The sequence below is a fragment of the Magnolia sinica genome, chromosome 8 (genome assembly GCF_029962835.1).
Source record: "Magnolia sinica isolate HGM2019 chromosome 8, MsV1, whole genome shotgun sequence".
Taxonomy (NCBI): domain Eukaryota; kingdom Viridiplantae; phylum Streptophyta; class Magnoliopsida; order Magnoliales; family Magnoliaceae; genus Magnolia; species Magnolia sinica.
Window position 1 is genome coordinate 37,182,668 of NC_080580.1, and position 18,126 is coordinate 37,200,793.

General features: G+C 40.4%; 1 protein-coding gene across 7 annotated transcripts in view; it reads right to left on the reverse strand.

The window, feature by feature from the left end:
- Nucleotides 1-6,731: 6,731 nt before the first annotated feature.
- The window catches only part of LOC131253250 (uncharacterized), a 57,978-nt gene continuing 46,583 nt past the window's right edge, over nucleotides 6,732-18,126 (reverse strand). For 3 of the 7 annotated variants that reach the window (XM_058254180.1, XM_058254182.1, XM_058254181.1), the window contains 4 exons: nucleotides 8,057-8,142; nucleotides 7,542-7,651; nucleotides 7,419-7,448; nucleotides 6,732-7,127 (listed from right to left, as the gene is read on the reverse strand). In XM_058254180.1, coding sequence (XP_058110163.1) covers nucleotides 7,071-7,127; nucleotides 7,419-7,448; nucleotides 7,542-7,651; nucleotides 8,057-8,142 — 283 coding nt within the window. In that variant the 3' untranslated portion in view covers nucleotides 6,732-7,070. Of the gene's footprint in view, nucleotides 7,128-7,418; nucleotides 7,449-7,541; nucleotides 7,652-7,729; nucleotides 7,881-8,056; nucleotides 8,143-18,126 lie in introns of those variants that run through there. The other 4 variants (XM_058254186.1, XM_058254187.1, XM_058254184.1 and 1 more) reach the window with 4 other exon arrangements.

Genomic DNA, 18,126 nt, shown 5'->3' on the forward strand with positions numbered 1-18,126 from the left:
CAATGGTGGTTAAATGTCTACATTGTAAACAGTGGTTAAATGTCCCCGTTGTACATCTCCCTAGGGCCTGTTGTTAAGCCCATGACCATCCTACTTTATTGGGCTATCCCAAATCATTGGGTCCTCATAAGTGTTACCCATCTTACCTTAGAGGGCTAACCCAAACCATTGGGCCCTCATTCATACTAGTACCCTCCACCACCCTTGTAGGAATCACCATAACTTGTAGACTCACCTTGTTTGTATCGGGTTCCATAGAAAGGCCAACTTACCATATAATAGAGTGGGTGAGAAAGCCCACTTAATATACTTAGGGTCATCATCTTAACTCCCACTGCGGAATGATTCATCCCATGAGGTTCATCATTGATGTAGTATGGCATTTAGGCCGCTACTCCAATATATATATATATATATATATATATATATATATATATGTGAGAGTATATCATTACCATAGATCATGTTTAGTATAACCTTACAATTCTTGCCCATGCATATCTTATGTATAGTCGGGCTACCCCAAAACATTGGGCCCCATTGATAATGATGCTCTCCACCACACCCTATAGAACTACCCGAACCTTGGAGCCTCCTTGTGTTCTCACCAGGCCTTCCATAACAAATATGGTCCACCTAGATATATGTGTTTGCTCAAGCTTAGTGACCCAAACTCGAGGCCCACTTAGATAATGAGTAGGACCGTTCGTAGGGTTATATAGTCCTAGATGTGTGGACCCTACCAAGACATACATCGTATTCATATCGGGCCCTCATAAGAAAGCCTAGTTGTTCATAATAAAGAGAGTGAGGAAGCCCACTTGTTGTAGACTTGCTTGACTCACCCCGTGAGATGTATCCAACCTTGTAATCGATTCTTAGGACTTCGTGTTATGTATGTATCAACCACATCGTCCATCTACCTTCTTAGGATGAGTGTGAGGCTCATCCTTGACATTAGTACATCATCATTATCCCCCTTGTCGTAGATGGAAGAATACATGGTATCAGGTTTGGTATATCTACTATATAGAGCCTATCTCGATGTATGGACAAGATCCGCCGTCCTTCTAGTGGACCTCATCTTGGAATATATGATATATCAGTACCTTGAAAGGCTAATGTTAGTATAACATGAGAGATGCTGCATGGACTCCTATAGTTGTAGAAGGAGCATGATGTTTAGTTTATACTCTTGGTATGCGACATGCCGGTGAAAGTCGATTGTGGATTATTATTGTCTGCCTTATCAGATAATCATGCCTGTGTACTTTATTACATCATGATCCATGCCCATACGCATCATATGTATGCTTGTTATGAGAAATGATTGATTATAGCATGTGTCGTTGGGTTGGTTTATTATGGGACTTCTTGTGAGATGGAGTAACCCCACATGAGCGCGCGGTACGTGCAGGATTAATGCATGACTGGATTGTATGACTCATGCATCTTACATTGTGTGATATGGTTACTGTGTACCCTAGCAACATTAGGATTATGACCTCTACAAGCATATCGTGGATGTCAAGATTGGATACTGAAAATACTTGGTTCTAGCATATGGGCATCTAATATGTTCATGGGTGAAAGTCCCTAAACCCCTTGGTATTAGGGACACTCCAACATGTAGACCGAGTGGATACATGAGCGCACAAGGGCCGTATACCATTAGGCCTCCTCTCCCACTGTGCTGTGGTCGGTTGGAAAGGGGTGTGACCTTACCCGCTTAAGTGAGGGGGCAATGTCTAGGTTGAGTTTGACCAGCTTGAGGAATGGGTCCGCTATCGATAAGCTGGGCCTGATGTTGGTAGGCGGATAGCGAGGTCTCTGCGCACTTGGATAGGGGCGGCAAGCTAGCATAGAGTGTACTAGACCCCGGTGATGATCCCAGAGATGTACGGTACTGATATGTGGGCTTACTGAATAGGAGTTACGTACTCAGTATTTGATTGATTCATTCATTCATTTACTATCCACTTGGGTTGGTGGTACGCAACTAATTCATTATGTGTACCTTCACAATATCTAGAATTTCTGTTGGGCACGCGACCAACCTGAGATCAGGAGTTTACCACATTGAGTCTAGCTATCCAAATTTAGGTATAGGACTGGTTTGGATAGAAGTCCTTTATGAGGGACCCCACAACTTACGATACTATGTAATACTATCATCTCGATTATACACTCCAGCTTGGTCATTTCATTCGCACCGCATATTGCATTCATCCTCAGTACATAACATTTGGTTTGCTATGTTTCTATATTGTATACCCTGAATAAGGTTGATGGTATTATGGACTCGCCAGCATCTACATATTACATTACATTCGCGGCATATAACATTTGGGTTGCTATGTTTCTGCATTTATATGGCCTAGATGAGGCTGTTGTATTCGTGGCTCGTTAGGAATTGCATATTGCATTGCATCCTCGGCATTTGATATTTGGCTTACTATGACTCCGCATTGCATAGCCGATCTATATCACATACTCTGATATTGTATGACTTATAGACTTGTCAGTATTTCGCTTACGTTGATATTATATGCTTGACAAATGCTTTACGCACATACATACACTACCCTCTAAGCTTCTTTGTAAGCTTATGCACGACCGTTGCGTGCAGGTAATGTTAGGTTGCAGCAGCATTAAGGCAGGAGCGTACATTGAGCTCGTAAAGATTTTGTTATTCTTGTATTTCCCTTTTCAGCATGTAATCAAATGTTCATATTAGTGGATATGTGATGATGATGTTGCCTTTGTGATTTGGGTACACTTGTGGACATGCTCCTTAAAAAAAACCACACTGAAAATTTTTCTTGTAGGATCCTAGGATCGGAATCTGGTGTATGGGTGATGAAAGCCAAGAATAGGGTACTACAGAGGCTGTCGGTACTGGATTCAGCGATCAGAAATTTTGTGGGCTCGGTTTCTGAGTTTTGGGGTGTGACATATGCTCTCCCGTACTTTAATTAGCCCCCTTTGGTCTCTCGATCATGATGCGTCGCCAATGCTTCAACTCTAAGATCAAACACCTTGTATAAGCTACTCCTTTTGGTGACCAAGGTGATGGGAGGTTGGGTGAATTTCTTACAACTATGGAAGGTTGTAATCCTAAGGGATTCGCCCTGATGGGTCTTCTAGAGGATTTAAATGAGGATATACCTATAGAGATTAGGTCTAAACTCTTGAAAATGGTAGAGTTCAAGCACATTTTAAAGGTGGAGGTTAAAATCCTCATTAGAGTATTAATCTCAAGGAAGATGACTTAGAACTCATTGATTTAGAGGCTTCGGATGAGGGATATGATCATGAATTCGCCTAAGCTTTTATTGCACTAAGAACTCATCTAAATGCCCAAAGACTGGATCTTTTATATAAAGAAATCGAGTTCCAACAGTCATAAAATCAATAGAAACGGCTAATCTTCGGCTGCACCGAATAAGGTTTCGGTTGCACCGAATTGGATAGGACAGCTGCTACACAGACTTGAGAACTTTCAATCCAACTAAAAGTGGTCTTCGATTGCACCAAACATGGTCATTAATGCGACTGAACATAGCATTTGGTTGCAGCTGAATTACCTGGAATTCTTCCACAACACACTGTCCCATTTTAGTCGATTTCGCTCGAACTGAAGGTTGTTGAAATTGTGTAGATTTTTCAGCAACTTAGGTCCTCTAATGCCAATTTAAGGATGATAAATTAAGGCTCTTATGGCTTAAGGGATGATCAATAAAAGGTTTATCTATTAGTGTTAAGATCATCTAGAGGTTTAGGTTGTTTTAGGTCACGGGTTAGGTTAACCAAGGCACCTCATATACCTATTTTTTTTCTCCTTGATGCTCCACCTCCACCTGCGTCTTCAGTATTCAGTGTCAAAGGGTTCAACTGACTACATGGCACAAGGACTTGCTTGATTGACAAATTAGGTGCAAAAATCATAAATCTTTGGTTTACAAACCATTAGAGTATATATTTCTCTCTCTCTCTCTCTCTCTGGTTTCCAATTCCCCTCAAACAGTCCTTGTATGGAATGAATTGGTGGCAACTCCTAAATTTTGATTTTTCCGGTCATATGGCCACATGATTAGAGTCCATATTACGGGACAGCTATACACTACTGAACTAATTATTAATAGATCTCCTCAGGGTCCTTCACAAGCAATCATGATGACAGTGGCAACGTCAGGGGTGACATGTTCGTAGAGAGAGTCCAAGATAAAGGCCTCTTCGCCCATTCACTATGGAGAGGGAGACCATGCCACCAATGAAAGCCATTGTGCTAATATGGCCTTATTATGAACTTTTGAGCCGAGTTAGCATATCTCACATCATAGGAGATATTCAACACATGAAGATGAGGCTACTTTATGAAGCATTGAGTCTGTAGATGTCAATGATGGTTGATCGGTAGGAGAAATTACATACCATATTTTGGGTATGGATTGTATAGCTATAGGATGAGCTTCTCCAGAAGCAATAACACCCATTTGCAGTCATCCAGTATTGGCTATGGCTAGGGGTATGCCTGCAGATACGAACATGGATATGGATATGGACAAATGTTTCAGCATATGGATATGGGTATGAACGTCTCTAGTCACAATCACAACTGCAATCACAATTAACTGGTGCCACCAGAAACTAAGATGACAATTACTGTAACAGCTTAATCTTCAACGATGGGCATACCAGTGCACTTTGTTGAGGACAAGTACTAACAGTATGTTAGAGAGTACACTACCTGGTAACAATGTATGAACTTCACACGATACTACAGTTATGTGAGGCAACAATGTGGACGGTGACTTTGAGCCACCTCACAATTCCATGCGGACGATGGATGCATATTTTTTTAAAATTCATTTTAGTTTTTGGTTATATTTTGTTGTTGATTGTATTGCATGACATTTGACCGATATAAACTCATTTTGTATACAATTGCATCACTTATGGGCAACAACACAAAAATGCATAGTTGTTAAAAAATAGAAAACTATCATGCATTTCTTTCTTGCTTCATCCTCATTTTTTTTTCTTCCTTTTGAGCTTTTCTTTGTAATCATGTACCTTTTAACATCTATTGAAGTTTCACTAGGGGGCTGTTTGGTGCTTGTAGAATTTTTAGTTGTAAACACTTTACACCTATAATGTATTTCACAGGTAAAACAGTTTACATTTTGTCACGTTTGGCTTTTAGATGGTTAAGTGTTTACGAGTAAACAGTTTTGTGTTTGGATATCTTGCAAGTGTTCAGTGTTCACAATGTAAAATGGAGGCACGGTATTCACACCACACAGCTTGGAGTGATAAATTCTACCAAAATATTCAAATCACATGAGAAGGGTTTGATCTTTTAGAGTCCTAAGAGAGCATCAACATATACACATGATGGATGGATTGGAAGTCCTGCACCCATCACAGTGGACCCCACACACAATCTGAAATGTTTTTAATGGTGAGCATCCCACCCCAACTGTTCCTGTCATGTGACCCACCTGATGAATCAATTGGCCTTTTTTTGCCCTAGGAGAGCATCAAGGGAAGCACATGATGGACGGATTTGATACACCATCCACATCATGGTGGCTCCCACAAATAATACGTGTATCAACCATTGCGCTCTGACATGTATCATGTCATTGCAGGTGTAGTCCCTCTACATGTAGTCTGAAAGACGGGATATTTACCTTGTATACGCTTTTACACCCACATTTTCCCATCCAAAAATTACTTGTAAACCCTTTACAACCAACGGATTTTATGGGCATCCAAATAGCCATAAAAAAAAATAATCCAACATTTCCAAAAGTTCCTCAAATGATTCCCTCAAACTAATATACATTGTGCAATACCTACCTAATGTTTCCCACAATGTTTCTATATATCCCCAAGGTTGGGAATTGGGATACATAACGTGATATTGATATATAAAACAAATCATCATGGTTTGGAGTTCTTGATGCCATGAACAAAAGCTTTGGATCAGATCTCCTTCCCCATTTCTAGAATGATTTAAGAGGAAAGCATGATCTATGTGTGAAGTGCTAAAACGATGTAGAGAAAAGAAGAGAAACAGGTGAAAACAGAAGAAAAGAAGAGACAATTTGGGCTAAAACATAGTATTCAACCCTGGTGGTTGACTAATCTCTTTCAACTAATACAATGCTAGAAGGACAAAAAATACCCATGCGCAGGGGGGAAGAAAAAAACAAAAGAAAAAGAATACAGGTAAGTCCTGGTGAAACAAAATAAAGAAGCAAACTAGAATAAATGGGAGAGAAGCTTTAATCATAACAGGATAGGACCAAAATGCTAGAAAGGCAATGAGATGAAATGGGGACAATGAGAAAGAATCCAAGGGAAGAACAAACTCAATTGATACCACCAAGTTCTGCTTTTGTACCACTTTACGAGTGTATGCACTCGAAGTACCCTAAGAATCATATTCAGTCAACGGTACTCTTAGAAACATGAGAAATGTACATTGTGTTTCTTAGGGCCAACAGGGATGCCTTTATCAAACCCGTGACACATGCCATAGGCTTTCAATGCAACATTAAGCAGAATGACCATGACAATGTGCTCGACAAAAGCTTGAAAGATGCGTGACCCGCTTGTTTGAACGGTGATGTATAGAGACTAACATGGGCTTGTGCGATGTAACTCACAATCATGCATGTTTTAAAGTAATAATAGATGCACACAGATCAACCCACAGAGGGGAAGGAAAAACCCAAACTTCCACTTATAACAACACAGCTAAATGGGTTTGGATCAAAGTTATAAGAAGAACACACATATAACAGGTGAGACAAAGGCGTAATAAGAAAATCTTTTAAAAATTCCATCCTCTATCAATAGTTAAGCATACTCTATGCATGATGATGTATCAAAATTTTCCCACTTAATTATTTAGCATAAATAACAACTAATTGGCTTCTAGATAACATCAATGGAACTGCATGCCTCCCAATCAAGAAGATACAAAATGTCCAGTGAAAATCCAAGCCTCCCAGCTACAACAATGAGCCAGACAGGCAACTTATTGGCAACGTGATTCATCAAAGAAAATGACTCAATGGGTATCCTTCAATGCCAGCTCTCTCCATTATTTGTTTCTGTAAATGGTACAGCATAATAACATACCAAATAAGGTTAACATAAAACTTGAAAGGAATAAGGCATCAATTAGTGATTCTACAGATCAGAAGTTTTTGGTTTCTTTCAAAAAAAAATGTAAGAAAACATGTTAGTAATTCTAAAAGGATAATGTATTATTGTTAAAACCAGAAGTGACTTCAAAGCACAAACAACACAACAGATACGAGTTTATTTTATAGAATCAGGTTTCTTCAGAGGAAGCAATATATTGGTATGAAACATATGACATACAGCAGCTAATTCATTACCTGTATTTCTGTGGTGATGAGCCCTGGACCCTGATTTTCATTTCATTCAAAGAGGAAAAATGAGAATAGTTTCATAAGCAGCTCAGAGCCCTCTGTTAACTAAGATAGGAGAAGTCAACACACCTCAAATTTCTTCTCCTCCCATGATACCTCGTTCCACATTTTCGATTGCAAATGTTTCCATGAATTGGGAACTAGAATTGTCTCCACATGCTGCACAAGTCTCAAGCTATCTGCAACAAATGTATGCTCATGATTAACGCTCTGATCAACGTTTGCGCTTGTGCATGTACAAGAATTCAGAACTGGTAAGCAATTCAAAACTGTCTTCATAAAGAAATATTTCATTATTCTTATACTATATCCTGAACCTAGAAACATCACCTTTTTTTTTTTTAGAAGATCACTCATCATTACATGTCATCTGCTCCATTTTGTGAGCTATTAGTCACTAATCCCTGTCTAGAGGGTAGGGCAAATTTCAAGTCCAAAAGAGAGGAAAATTGGAGATGCAGTTGGAGAGCAAAGAGAACAGTTTTTTTTCCTCTCTTTGCTATTTTTTTTTTTTTTTTTTCTGCTATAACTTTTATCATTCCAAGTATCTATGATTACCTACAAGTCAGATCAATAAAACGTACTTGTAATGAAGGCCTCTTTCCAACTTTTTCTACTTGACCATGATGGCGCGACCTCTCGAAATGGGATTCCCTTGCTTGAGCATATCCTGCAGAAACATGTCAAGTATATCAGCTTTTAAACAGATTGTAACCACTTTTGCCCATTGAAACATATGCAGGCATATGATTTGCATCAGTCACAAACAAATTTTCAGTGTTCTATGTATCACAAGCATCGGTTGTTATATCAGCCAATATTTTTGGTATCGCTGGTCAGCAATACAAACTCTGGGGGAATACAAAAATAACTAGTATCAACGATAATCAGCTGGTATATAGAGATATTGTGATATATCAGCAAGAGTGGTGTTGCAAATACAATATATTGATTGGAATTAAGTGATATTTTGCAAGAATCGATTGATGAAACTAACTGGCGATATTTGAGGGGAAATCAGAAAAAACAAATCCATAAAAATTAAGAAAAAAAAAATTGTGCATTTTTTTGGGGATTATGTTTCTTGGTATGTTTTAACAACTCCCCTCAAGTTTTTTCATATCAAAACACGGTGACAATTACTGTGATTGCTCATTATCCACCGATGGGCATATCGTGCACTTTCTTGAGGATCAGAACTATTAATATCGTAGAGAGTACATGGATGGCATGGTATCATAACCTCATCTAGGGCACAATACTGCAATTATGTGGAGCAGAAGTATTATAGCCAACCTGGTATGGATAAGGTTGACAACTTCAAGCTGACCCATAGCCCCATCTATATCTGAGACTAGGTACACTTCTTATTCGTTTAGTTTTTGGTTGTATTTTTTATGTTTTATTGCTTGTATTGTATGACAATAGAATGAGATGAGCTCATTTTGTATATAATTGCATCACTTATGGTAAAAAAAACATATAGCTTTCGTATGCATATTCTTCTTCTTCTTTTTTGTAATGCATGGAGTTCTATGTAATCATGTCTTTTTTAACAGCTGAAGTTTTACTGAAAAATTCCCCCATTTTTTTAATGTTTCCCTTAGGTTGTGATACATGCGATATTTTCCTATGTTTCGCACAATATTTCTGTATACCAATAGTGCAATATACAGTGTGGTACCAATCCTTAAGAAACTTGTTTCACAAGCCATTTTGGTTACTCGAATTCACTGCAAGGTATGTCACCGTTCCAGTTGGGTAATCATTAAAGTATGATCGTTGTGTCAATTTCTATTTTGTTGGTTGATTTCTGTCTAGCTATTTCCCAAACCAATAGAGTTTGGACAAACATAACAAATCTAGTATGGGACAATAAAAAGGAATTGACGGAAACTATGGACTATCATTCTTCCACTCTCTTGTTTCGAGGGTGAAAAAGGAATAGATATTGAATTTTCAAACTCTGTAAAGTTTATCTATTTGTTAGTTTGTTTTGGCAGCCATGAAATTTTACTGAGAAGACAGCAAGGCTATACAAGAAATAGACGAAATCATCTTCAGAAAGCACTTCTGAGAAAACCCTCCCAGCATTCTACAACATAATCTCTAATGCAGCCCACAAAAACATTATTGCCTAGAGCCATTTAACAATCCTATCCTTTCATCCTCATCATCATCATCTTTCTTTTTTTTTTGAAACTGTGGTAATTTTATTGCCAAATGCCAAAGGCCCAAAGAATTACAAAAAACAGAAAAGAATAAAAAACTATCATGCCCAACTATCAGTAAACTGATCTGCCACGATTGCCTTTGCTTCAATCACCCATTCCATAACCATTCCCTTAGCCATGAGAAAAGTCTCCATCGAAGATCTTTTTTTATTCCTAAAACAACAGTTATTCCTTTCCATCTATTGATGCAGGACATGAAATTCAAGGATGATGTGCAAGATTTTTAGGTTTTAGAACACACTAATTCAGAAACAGTTACACAAAATTCCACATCCCACACAAAAGTTCAAGCACTCAATCAAGGGGAATCTTATGCGGATCCAGGCCTACACATGCTAGGGCTAGATCAATCAAAATTATAGACCAAACAATAATCAAAGGAGGGTAAATTCATCCACACATGCATAGAAATAATTCCCCAATCCAAGGGATTCACAGATTTCAATTTAGGAAATCCTAAAGTTGAAGAAAGGGCATAAAATTGGGGATTTGAATAATTTTGGGTAGGGTAGGGATTTGGGGTGAAAGAGAAATGAAAGAGAGAAGAGAGACAAACCAGAGAAGCACCACACGCATGGACGACAGTGAAGGCCCAGACGGACGTGCGCTAGTGGTGTCCTACACGTGTGTGGGGCCCATGAATCAGAAAACAGCTAGCTTGGCCCTGATCGGCCAGGGGTGAACCACAAAACTTGACGCTCCGAAGCACCAAGGCAAGGAACGGACTCTAGGAGACCAAGAGCGACGGAATTACACGCCGTGATCCGCGAAAATTGAGAAACTGAAGCTCAAGCGGCCTGAAAGTCAGCCAGAATGCAAGATCACTGGGTTTCCATCATCTGTTTGGCTCGAAACTTTATACATGGCTCGAGGACCAAAAACTAACCGTACATGTCAAATTTCAGCCATTGGATCCTCGTGAAAGTGGCTGAACTGACAAATCAGTCCATAAAATCCTGATTTGGGGCCCACCCGCTGTCCAGATACGCTTTAACTTCGGTCCCCACGGCTCAAATGAAATGAGGAACAAGATGGTTGGTGTGGATTTCTCATAATAATCATACAGTGTACATAGTACACTTTTTGCACTAAGAGTGCATAGCAACACAGGGACACTCTGTTTTTGGTATGAAACAGAGACTGCCGATGATCTCAGTGGGCCATCATCATGGTCCAAATGCTCAATCCGAGACGTTCATCATGCAGAGGGGCTCGATTTAGCCACACCCATGTTGACTTTATGCACTCATGCACGCACACGTGTTGGTTTCAATGATCACAAATGGACTGCCCTACAACTATTGCAGCTGATTTCTTCCATGGACCACACCGATTTGGATCCAAAAACAGTGATTTCCGGCTGGTTTTTCGAGCAGAATACAGTGGACGGAGTGGATTTCCCAAAACAAAATCTATGTGGGCCCCACCAACTTCGACAGCGAGCCAGCGTGCGCAGGCCCTGTTTCCGTGTCCGGTTGAGTCCGGGATTTGCGGGGGATAGTGGGCCACGGTCATCAATAATTTAAGTGATCCATACCGTCCATCAGGCTTGAAGGAACCCACGAATCACGGCCTAGGCGGAAGAATTTCAAAGGAAGACAATAGGGTGATTTCCAACCCTTTGAAAGACAACGGACGGAAGAAAGAAAGACCCCATGGGCCAAATCAACTGACAGCCAAAAATATACTGTTCTAACTGGAATCTCGAGAGGATGTTGGCTGACGGTGTGGATTTCTCCTTTGGCATCAAGAATAGGGTCCACCGAGAATCAGCGGAAGATGATTTACGCAGGACTGTGCATCCGGAAAAGGATCCGGACGATCCGGGATGGAATGCGAGCTTGGCTAGGATCGGACGGTCGATCCTAGCTACCCAAATCAGTCTCCCAGGCTGGCTGATCATCGCCAAGGAGCCTGAACGGCTCAGATCTCACTCTTGGAGGGTCAGTTTATTAAAAACTTCACCTAGTTGCGCTGCGACATCTCTTATACGCAGCGGAAGAAGCAGCGGACGGGGTTCTCACCGATCCAGCGTCCGTTTCTTCATGGTTATAAAGAGAAGAGGAAGCTTGGTAGCAAAGGGGCAGGTGGACATGAGCAAGAGTTGGGTTTGAGAGAAGAAACAGAGAAGAAATAGAGAAGACAGGAAAGGAGGACGTGAAGTTTTTAAGCTGGTTTTTTTCCTTTCCCTCTTGTTCTTTTCTTTCTTTTCTTCTTTTTAATTGGAATTTAGCCCATTCATGTGTGGCTAAACCTCTTAGCTAGGGCTAAGAGGTGAAGCTGTAGCGAGATGGGAGACACTATTTCCTATTTTTTTATGAATTGAACTTGGTTTTCAGTTGATTATTAAAGGAATCTTTTCTCAGTCTTTAATGGTCTGTTGTGACTGAAATTACAATGGGTTTGCAATGGCTTTGAATATTTCTTTTTCTCTATTTTTATGTTTATGAAGTCAGGAAGCCCTGTTGTTCATCATTGCTTCATGGGCATGGTAGGATGACAGTACCCTTCCTGAGCCTCATACATTGTTGATTGGTTGGTAATTAGTTTAATCCTATTGTTTGCTTTGTCTCCGGGGCATGGTTAGATGATGGAATCCATTCTAATTCATATACTTTTCATCTCTTAAAAACCAGATCAAGTAGGTTCAGTTTGATTTCCATAAATCTTAATGCAGGCATAAGATCTCCCTGATCCCTATAAGTGGATCCTCTGAAACCCTAGTTTCCTTCCTCTGAATTCCTTAAAGTTTTAGATAATTATTCCACAATTATTCCTTAAACTCTATTTGGTTTAAATCACATCTTAGTCTAGTTCTATTTCTATCTAGTTTCAGGAAACGTACAAGTTTCAGTCCCTGTGGATTCGACCTCGGTCTTACCGAGTTTATTACTACATCACAACCCTGCACTTGGGGTGTGAACAAGTTTTTGGCGCCGGGGACCGAAGGTTACGATTCTTTGAAATCAATTAGTTTTAGAATTAGTTTGAGATTAGGATTTTACTAACTTTAGTTTTAGATTCTTATTTCTATTTGATTTTTAGAACTAACTTGTTTCCTGTTTTGTAGGACCCCGACATAAACTTCTAAATTGGTAATCCTTTTCTAATTCCTCTACTTTTTCTATTTTTAGAATTAGGGTTATTTCTTTCCCTTTTTAGAAATTAACTTTCTATTCTTATTTTAGTAACTTTCTAATTTTAACTCTTTTAGAATCTAATTTGTTTCCTAATTTATTTTTAGAAATTTTGTTTAGAAACTAACCTTCCTATTTTGTAGGCCTTTAAGATAGAAATTTCTAATTCGATTTTTAACTTAGGACTCCAATTTGGTAATTTCTTTCCAACTCTCTCTTTCTTTTTAGATTTTCTTTCCCTTTCTTAGGATTAGGTTTTTAATTGAGGGTTGTGAGTGTTTTCATGCCCAAGTGGGCCCGTGACGACACTCGACGTCTCTCGACCGAAGGAGGATTGGTTGAGGGGTTGACTATCCATCGCAGACTAGACACCGCTCGAAATCCCCGGAGTTAGAATACGGGTCTTACAAGACCAACCTCCTCTACTTCCACCCGGGTGGAGGATACCCAAGATGAGAACGAGGTGCAACAGCACCCCGCCTCGTACTTTACGAGATTATCTGCAACCGGCGGGAGTGAGTATGCCCTCATGAATGATTTGTCGTGAAATCACAGGACAAATGGACATCAAGCCAGGCGTTATCCAACTCCTTCCCAAATTCCCTGGCCTGGAATCAGAGAGTCCATATTTAAATTTGAAAGTGGTCGATGAGGTTATAGATACATTATGTTTTCCTAATGTATCCGAGGATACAATTAGTGAAACTCTTTCCTTTTTCCTTAAAAGAGAAAGCTAAGACGTGGTTACATTCACTGCGTCCTGATCCATTGACACATGGAATGATATGCAAGAGGGAATTCATAAAAAATTCTTCCCACATCATAAAACGATTACCCTCGAAAAGCAATCATGAACTTTGCCCAAAAGGAAGATGAAACATTCTTACCAATGTTGGGAAAGGTTCAAAGATTTGGTCATTCATGCCCACAACATGGATTTGAAACGTGGCGCATTACAAATTTTTCTATGATGGATCGACATCTTCCATGCGCCAAATGGTCGAGACAATGTGTAATGGAGAGTTCATTAATAAAGATGTTGACGAGGTATGGGATTACCTCGATAGTCTCTCTGAAAAAACACAATCTTAGGACTATTACCCAATGGCGAACACCACGTCTAAGCCGACTCAATTAAAGGAGAAAGGTGGATTATATCTCTTGAAAGAAGAGGATGATCTCAAGTGTAAAGTGACTACGCTCATAAGGAAAGTTGTGGCCATGGAAGGAAAGAAGGATAAGGTTAATGAAATTGTTTGCGGCATCTGTGATTGCAACATTCACACAACTGAAAACTGTCCTACAATACCTGCCTTTCGAGGAGTGTTGAATGAACAAGCCAATGCTGTAAATAATTATCAAAGACCTTTTACTGGACCTAACTCCAATACATACAACCCTGGCTGGAAAAATCATCCAAACTTTAGTTGGAGGAATGGACAAACGGCTTCACCTCCAGGTTTCTTCAATCAAAATCCAAATCAAGTGAAACCTCAAGAGGAACCGGTTCAAAATTCCATACAAGAGCTCGGCTCGGCCTATCCAGGGTCAGATTTTATGCCAAAGATAGATTCTCGTATGACGGTTATAGAAAAGGGAATGCTTCCCGCACAACCTCTCCCCAATCCTAAACCGCGATACGAGATATGATCCCAGCTCTTCAAATCGGATGGGGCATGCTAAATCCATCACCACTCTTAAGAGTGGGAAGATCATTGATAAAACTCTTCCGGTTAGGCCCGAAAAGCCTCAAGAACCAAGAGGACAACAATGATGGATCCAGTGATGCCCCACAAAAACTAGAACCGGAACTTCTAGAGAAGCCAGTTGCTCCATTCCCCCAACGGTTGATTGCACCAAAACCTCTCTCTAACTCTCGGGATATCCTAGAGGTGTTGAAACAGGTGAAAGTCAACATTCCTCTACTTGATGTCGTTAAACAGATACCTTCATATGCCAAATTCCTAAAAGACTTATGCACGACCAAAAGACGAAAAATTATTCAAAAGAAAATCTTCTTGACTGAGAAAGTGAGTGCCATCCTGAAGCAAGACGTGCCGCAGAAATTCAAGGATCCCGGTAGCCCAACCATATCATGTGTAATCGGGAACCATCGAATTGATCACGCACTTCTTGACTTAGGAGCGAGCGTCAATCGATTCCCTACTCGTATACAAACAGTTAGGTTTGGGTGAATTAAAACCCACCCTAACCACACTACAACTCCGATCGCTCTGTTCGTGTACCAAGAGGGATAATTGAGGATGTGTTAGTCCAGGTCGATAGATTTTACTACCCTGTAGATTTTATCATCCTGGACACCGAACCCATCAATAACATGAGCACTCAGATTCCCGTCATTCTTGGTCGCCCATTCCTTGCCACGTCAAATGCAATTATCAATTGCAGGAATGGTGTTATGACTATGTCTTTTGAAAATTTGACATTGGAGTCAAACATTTTTTTCAATAACGGCAGCAACTCAGAGGATGATGACGATTTCCACGACATTAACATGATTGACTCTTTCGTGGAAGATACGACACCTCTAACCTTATCCTCCGACCATCTAGAGACGTGTCTGGCCCACTCTCATGATTTTGATGATGACAATGTGTGCCTTGCTTGATACTGCACCGGTACTTGAAGTTAACTGATGGAGGCCACAATTCAAAGAATTGCTACAAATTGATATAGTGCCTCTACCGTCTAACCTCAAGCCGCCGAAGCTTGACCTAAAACCTTTGCCCTCTGAATTGAAATATGTCTATTTAGGTCAAGATGAGACATACCCGGTGGTGATCTCTACCCACCTGGAGAAAGAACAGGAGAGTATACTCATATCTACTCTCATTGAGCATAAAGGAGCCCTGGGATGGACGATAGCGGACCTCAAGGGAATCGATCCCTCGATTTGTACTCACCGCATATATCTTGAGGATAATGCAAAAACCGCTCGGCAACCACAACGTAGACTAAATCCAAACATGAAAGAAGTGGTTAAGGCCGAGGTTCTTAAACTATTGGACGTGGGTATTATATACCCTATATCTGATAGTCAATGGGTGAGTCCAACTCAAGTGGTCCCTAAGAAGTCCGGAATCACCATCGTAGCCAATGCTAATAATGAACTCGTGCCAACTAGAGTCACTACTGGTTGGAGAATGTGCATTGACTACAGGAAGTTGAATACCGTCACGAGGAAAGACCACTTTCCTTTACCATTCATTGATCAGATCCTGGAAAGGTTAGCTGGTCATTCCTATTATAGTTTCCTTGACGGGTATTCAGGCTACAACCAGATAGAGATAGCTCCTGAAGACCAGGAAAAGACCACATTTACATGTCCCTACGGCACCTTTGCCTACCGAAGGATGCCATTCGGATTATGTAATGCCCCCGCCACTTCCAGAGATGTATGCTTAGTATTTTTCCGACATGGTGGGGCAATATCTAGAGGTCTTTATGGACGACTTTTCTGTTTATGGTCCATCTTTCAACAGCAAATGCTTGGAAAGTCTTAAATGTGTGCTGTTGAAAAGATGTGAAGAAAAGAACTTGGTACTTAATTGGGAGAAGTGCCATTTCATGGTTCGAAGGGAATTGTCCTTGGGCATATCATCTCGTCCAAAGGAATCGAGGTAGATAAGGCAAAAATCGATCTTATCTCTAACCTACCTCCACCCAAGAACATCGAGAGACGTGCGATCCTTCTTAGGACACGCAGGATTTTACAGCGATTCATAAAGGACTTTAGTCTCCTCTCTCGCCCTTTATGTAATCTTCTTCAAAAGGATGCTCTGTACAAGTGGACTGAGCAATGCCAGGAAGCTTTCACCAAGCTTAAGGGCACGTTAACCACCGCACCTATCATGCAGCCACCCGACCGAGCCTTCCTTTTGAGCTTATGTGCGACGCTTCGATTATGCTCTTGGGGCGGTCCTAGGCCGAGAAAAGATAAGAGGCCCTACGTCATTCATTACGCAAGTAGGACTCTAAATCCGCCCAAGTGAACTACTCGACTACGAAAAGGAACTCTTAGCCGTAGTGTTCGCCTTGGATAAATTTAGGTCCTACTGATCGGATCCAAGATCATTATCTATACAGATCATGCGGCATCAAGTATTTTCTTTCTAAGAATGATTCTAAGCCCCGCGATACGATGGATCCTTCTACTACAAGAATTTGATTTGGAAATTAAAGATAAAAAGGGAGTAGAGAATGTAGTGGCCGATCACCTTTCTCGCCTTAATACCTCCGATTCCCTTGAGGCGACCCATATCAATGATATGTTCCCGGACGAATAACTGTTTCGAGTCTCCCATTCACCTTGGTTCCGATATTGCTAATTATCTTGCTACAGATACCGACACATTGGACTACATAAGATAAGAAGAAATTTTTCACTGAAGTGCGCAACTTTTTTTAAGATGATCCATATTTGTTTAAATATTGCCCAGACCAAATATTAAGGAGATGTGTGTCAGACGATGAGCATCAAAGTGTCATCTCCTTCTTCACTCATAGGCCTATGGTGGTCACTTTTCTGCTAAAAAGGCCACAGCCAAGATTCTACAATGTGGCTTTTATTGGCCCACTATGTTTAGGGACACTCATGAGTTTTGCAAAGCTTGTGAGCGTTGTCGAAATTGGGAGCATTGTCCGTCGAAATATGATGCCTTTAAATCTCATCCTTATCATTAAAGCATTTGATTCTGGGGCATCGATTTCATGGGACCATTCCCCAATCGTTTGGAAATCAGATATTTTGCTCGCCATGGATTATGTCACTAAATGGGTCGAAGCAATTCCATGTCGAATGAATGACCATCGCACGGTCATTAAATTCCTAAAAGAAAACATCCTTTCTCGATTCGGAACGCCTCGAGCCATCATTAGTGATGGGGGCTCACACTTTTGTAATAGACCATTCGAGAGCTTAATGAAGAAATACGGTATCTCTCATAAGGTGAGCACCCCATACCACCCACAGACAAGTGGACAAGCTGAGATTTCTAATAGGGAAAATTAAACACATTTTGGAGAAGACGGTCAACATTGATCGTAAGGATTGGTCAATTCGATTGACCAATGCCTTATGGGCATACCGTACTGCATTTAAAACCCCTATTGGAATGTCTCCCTTTAGACTTGTCTATGGGAAGGCTTGTCACTTGCCTGTGGAGCTGGAACATAAAGCGTACTGGGCGATCAAAAATCTTAATTTCAATCTGGACAACGCTGGCTCGCTACGCAAACTTCAATTGAATGAACTTGAGGAAA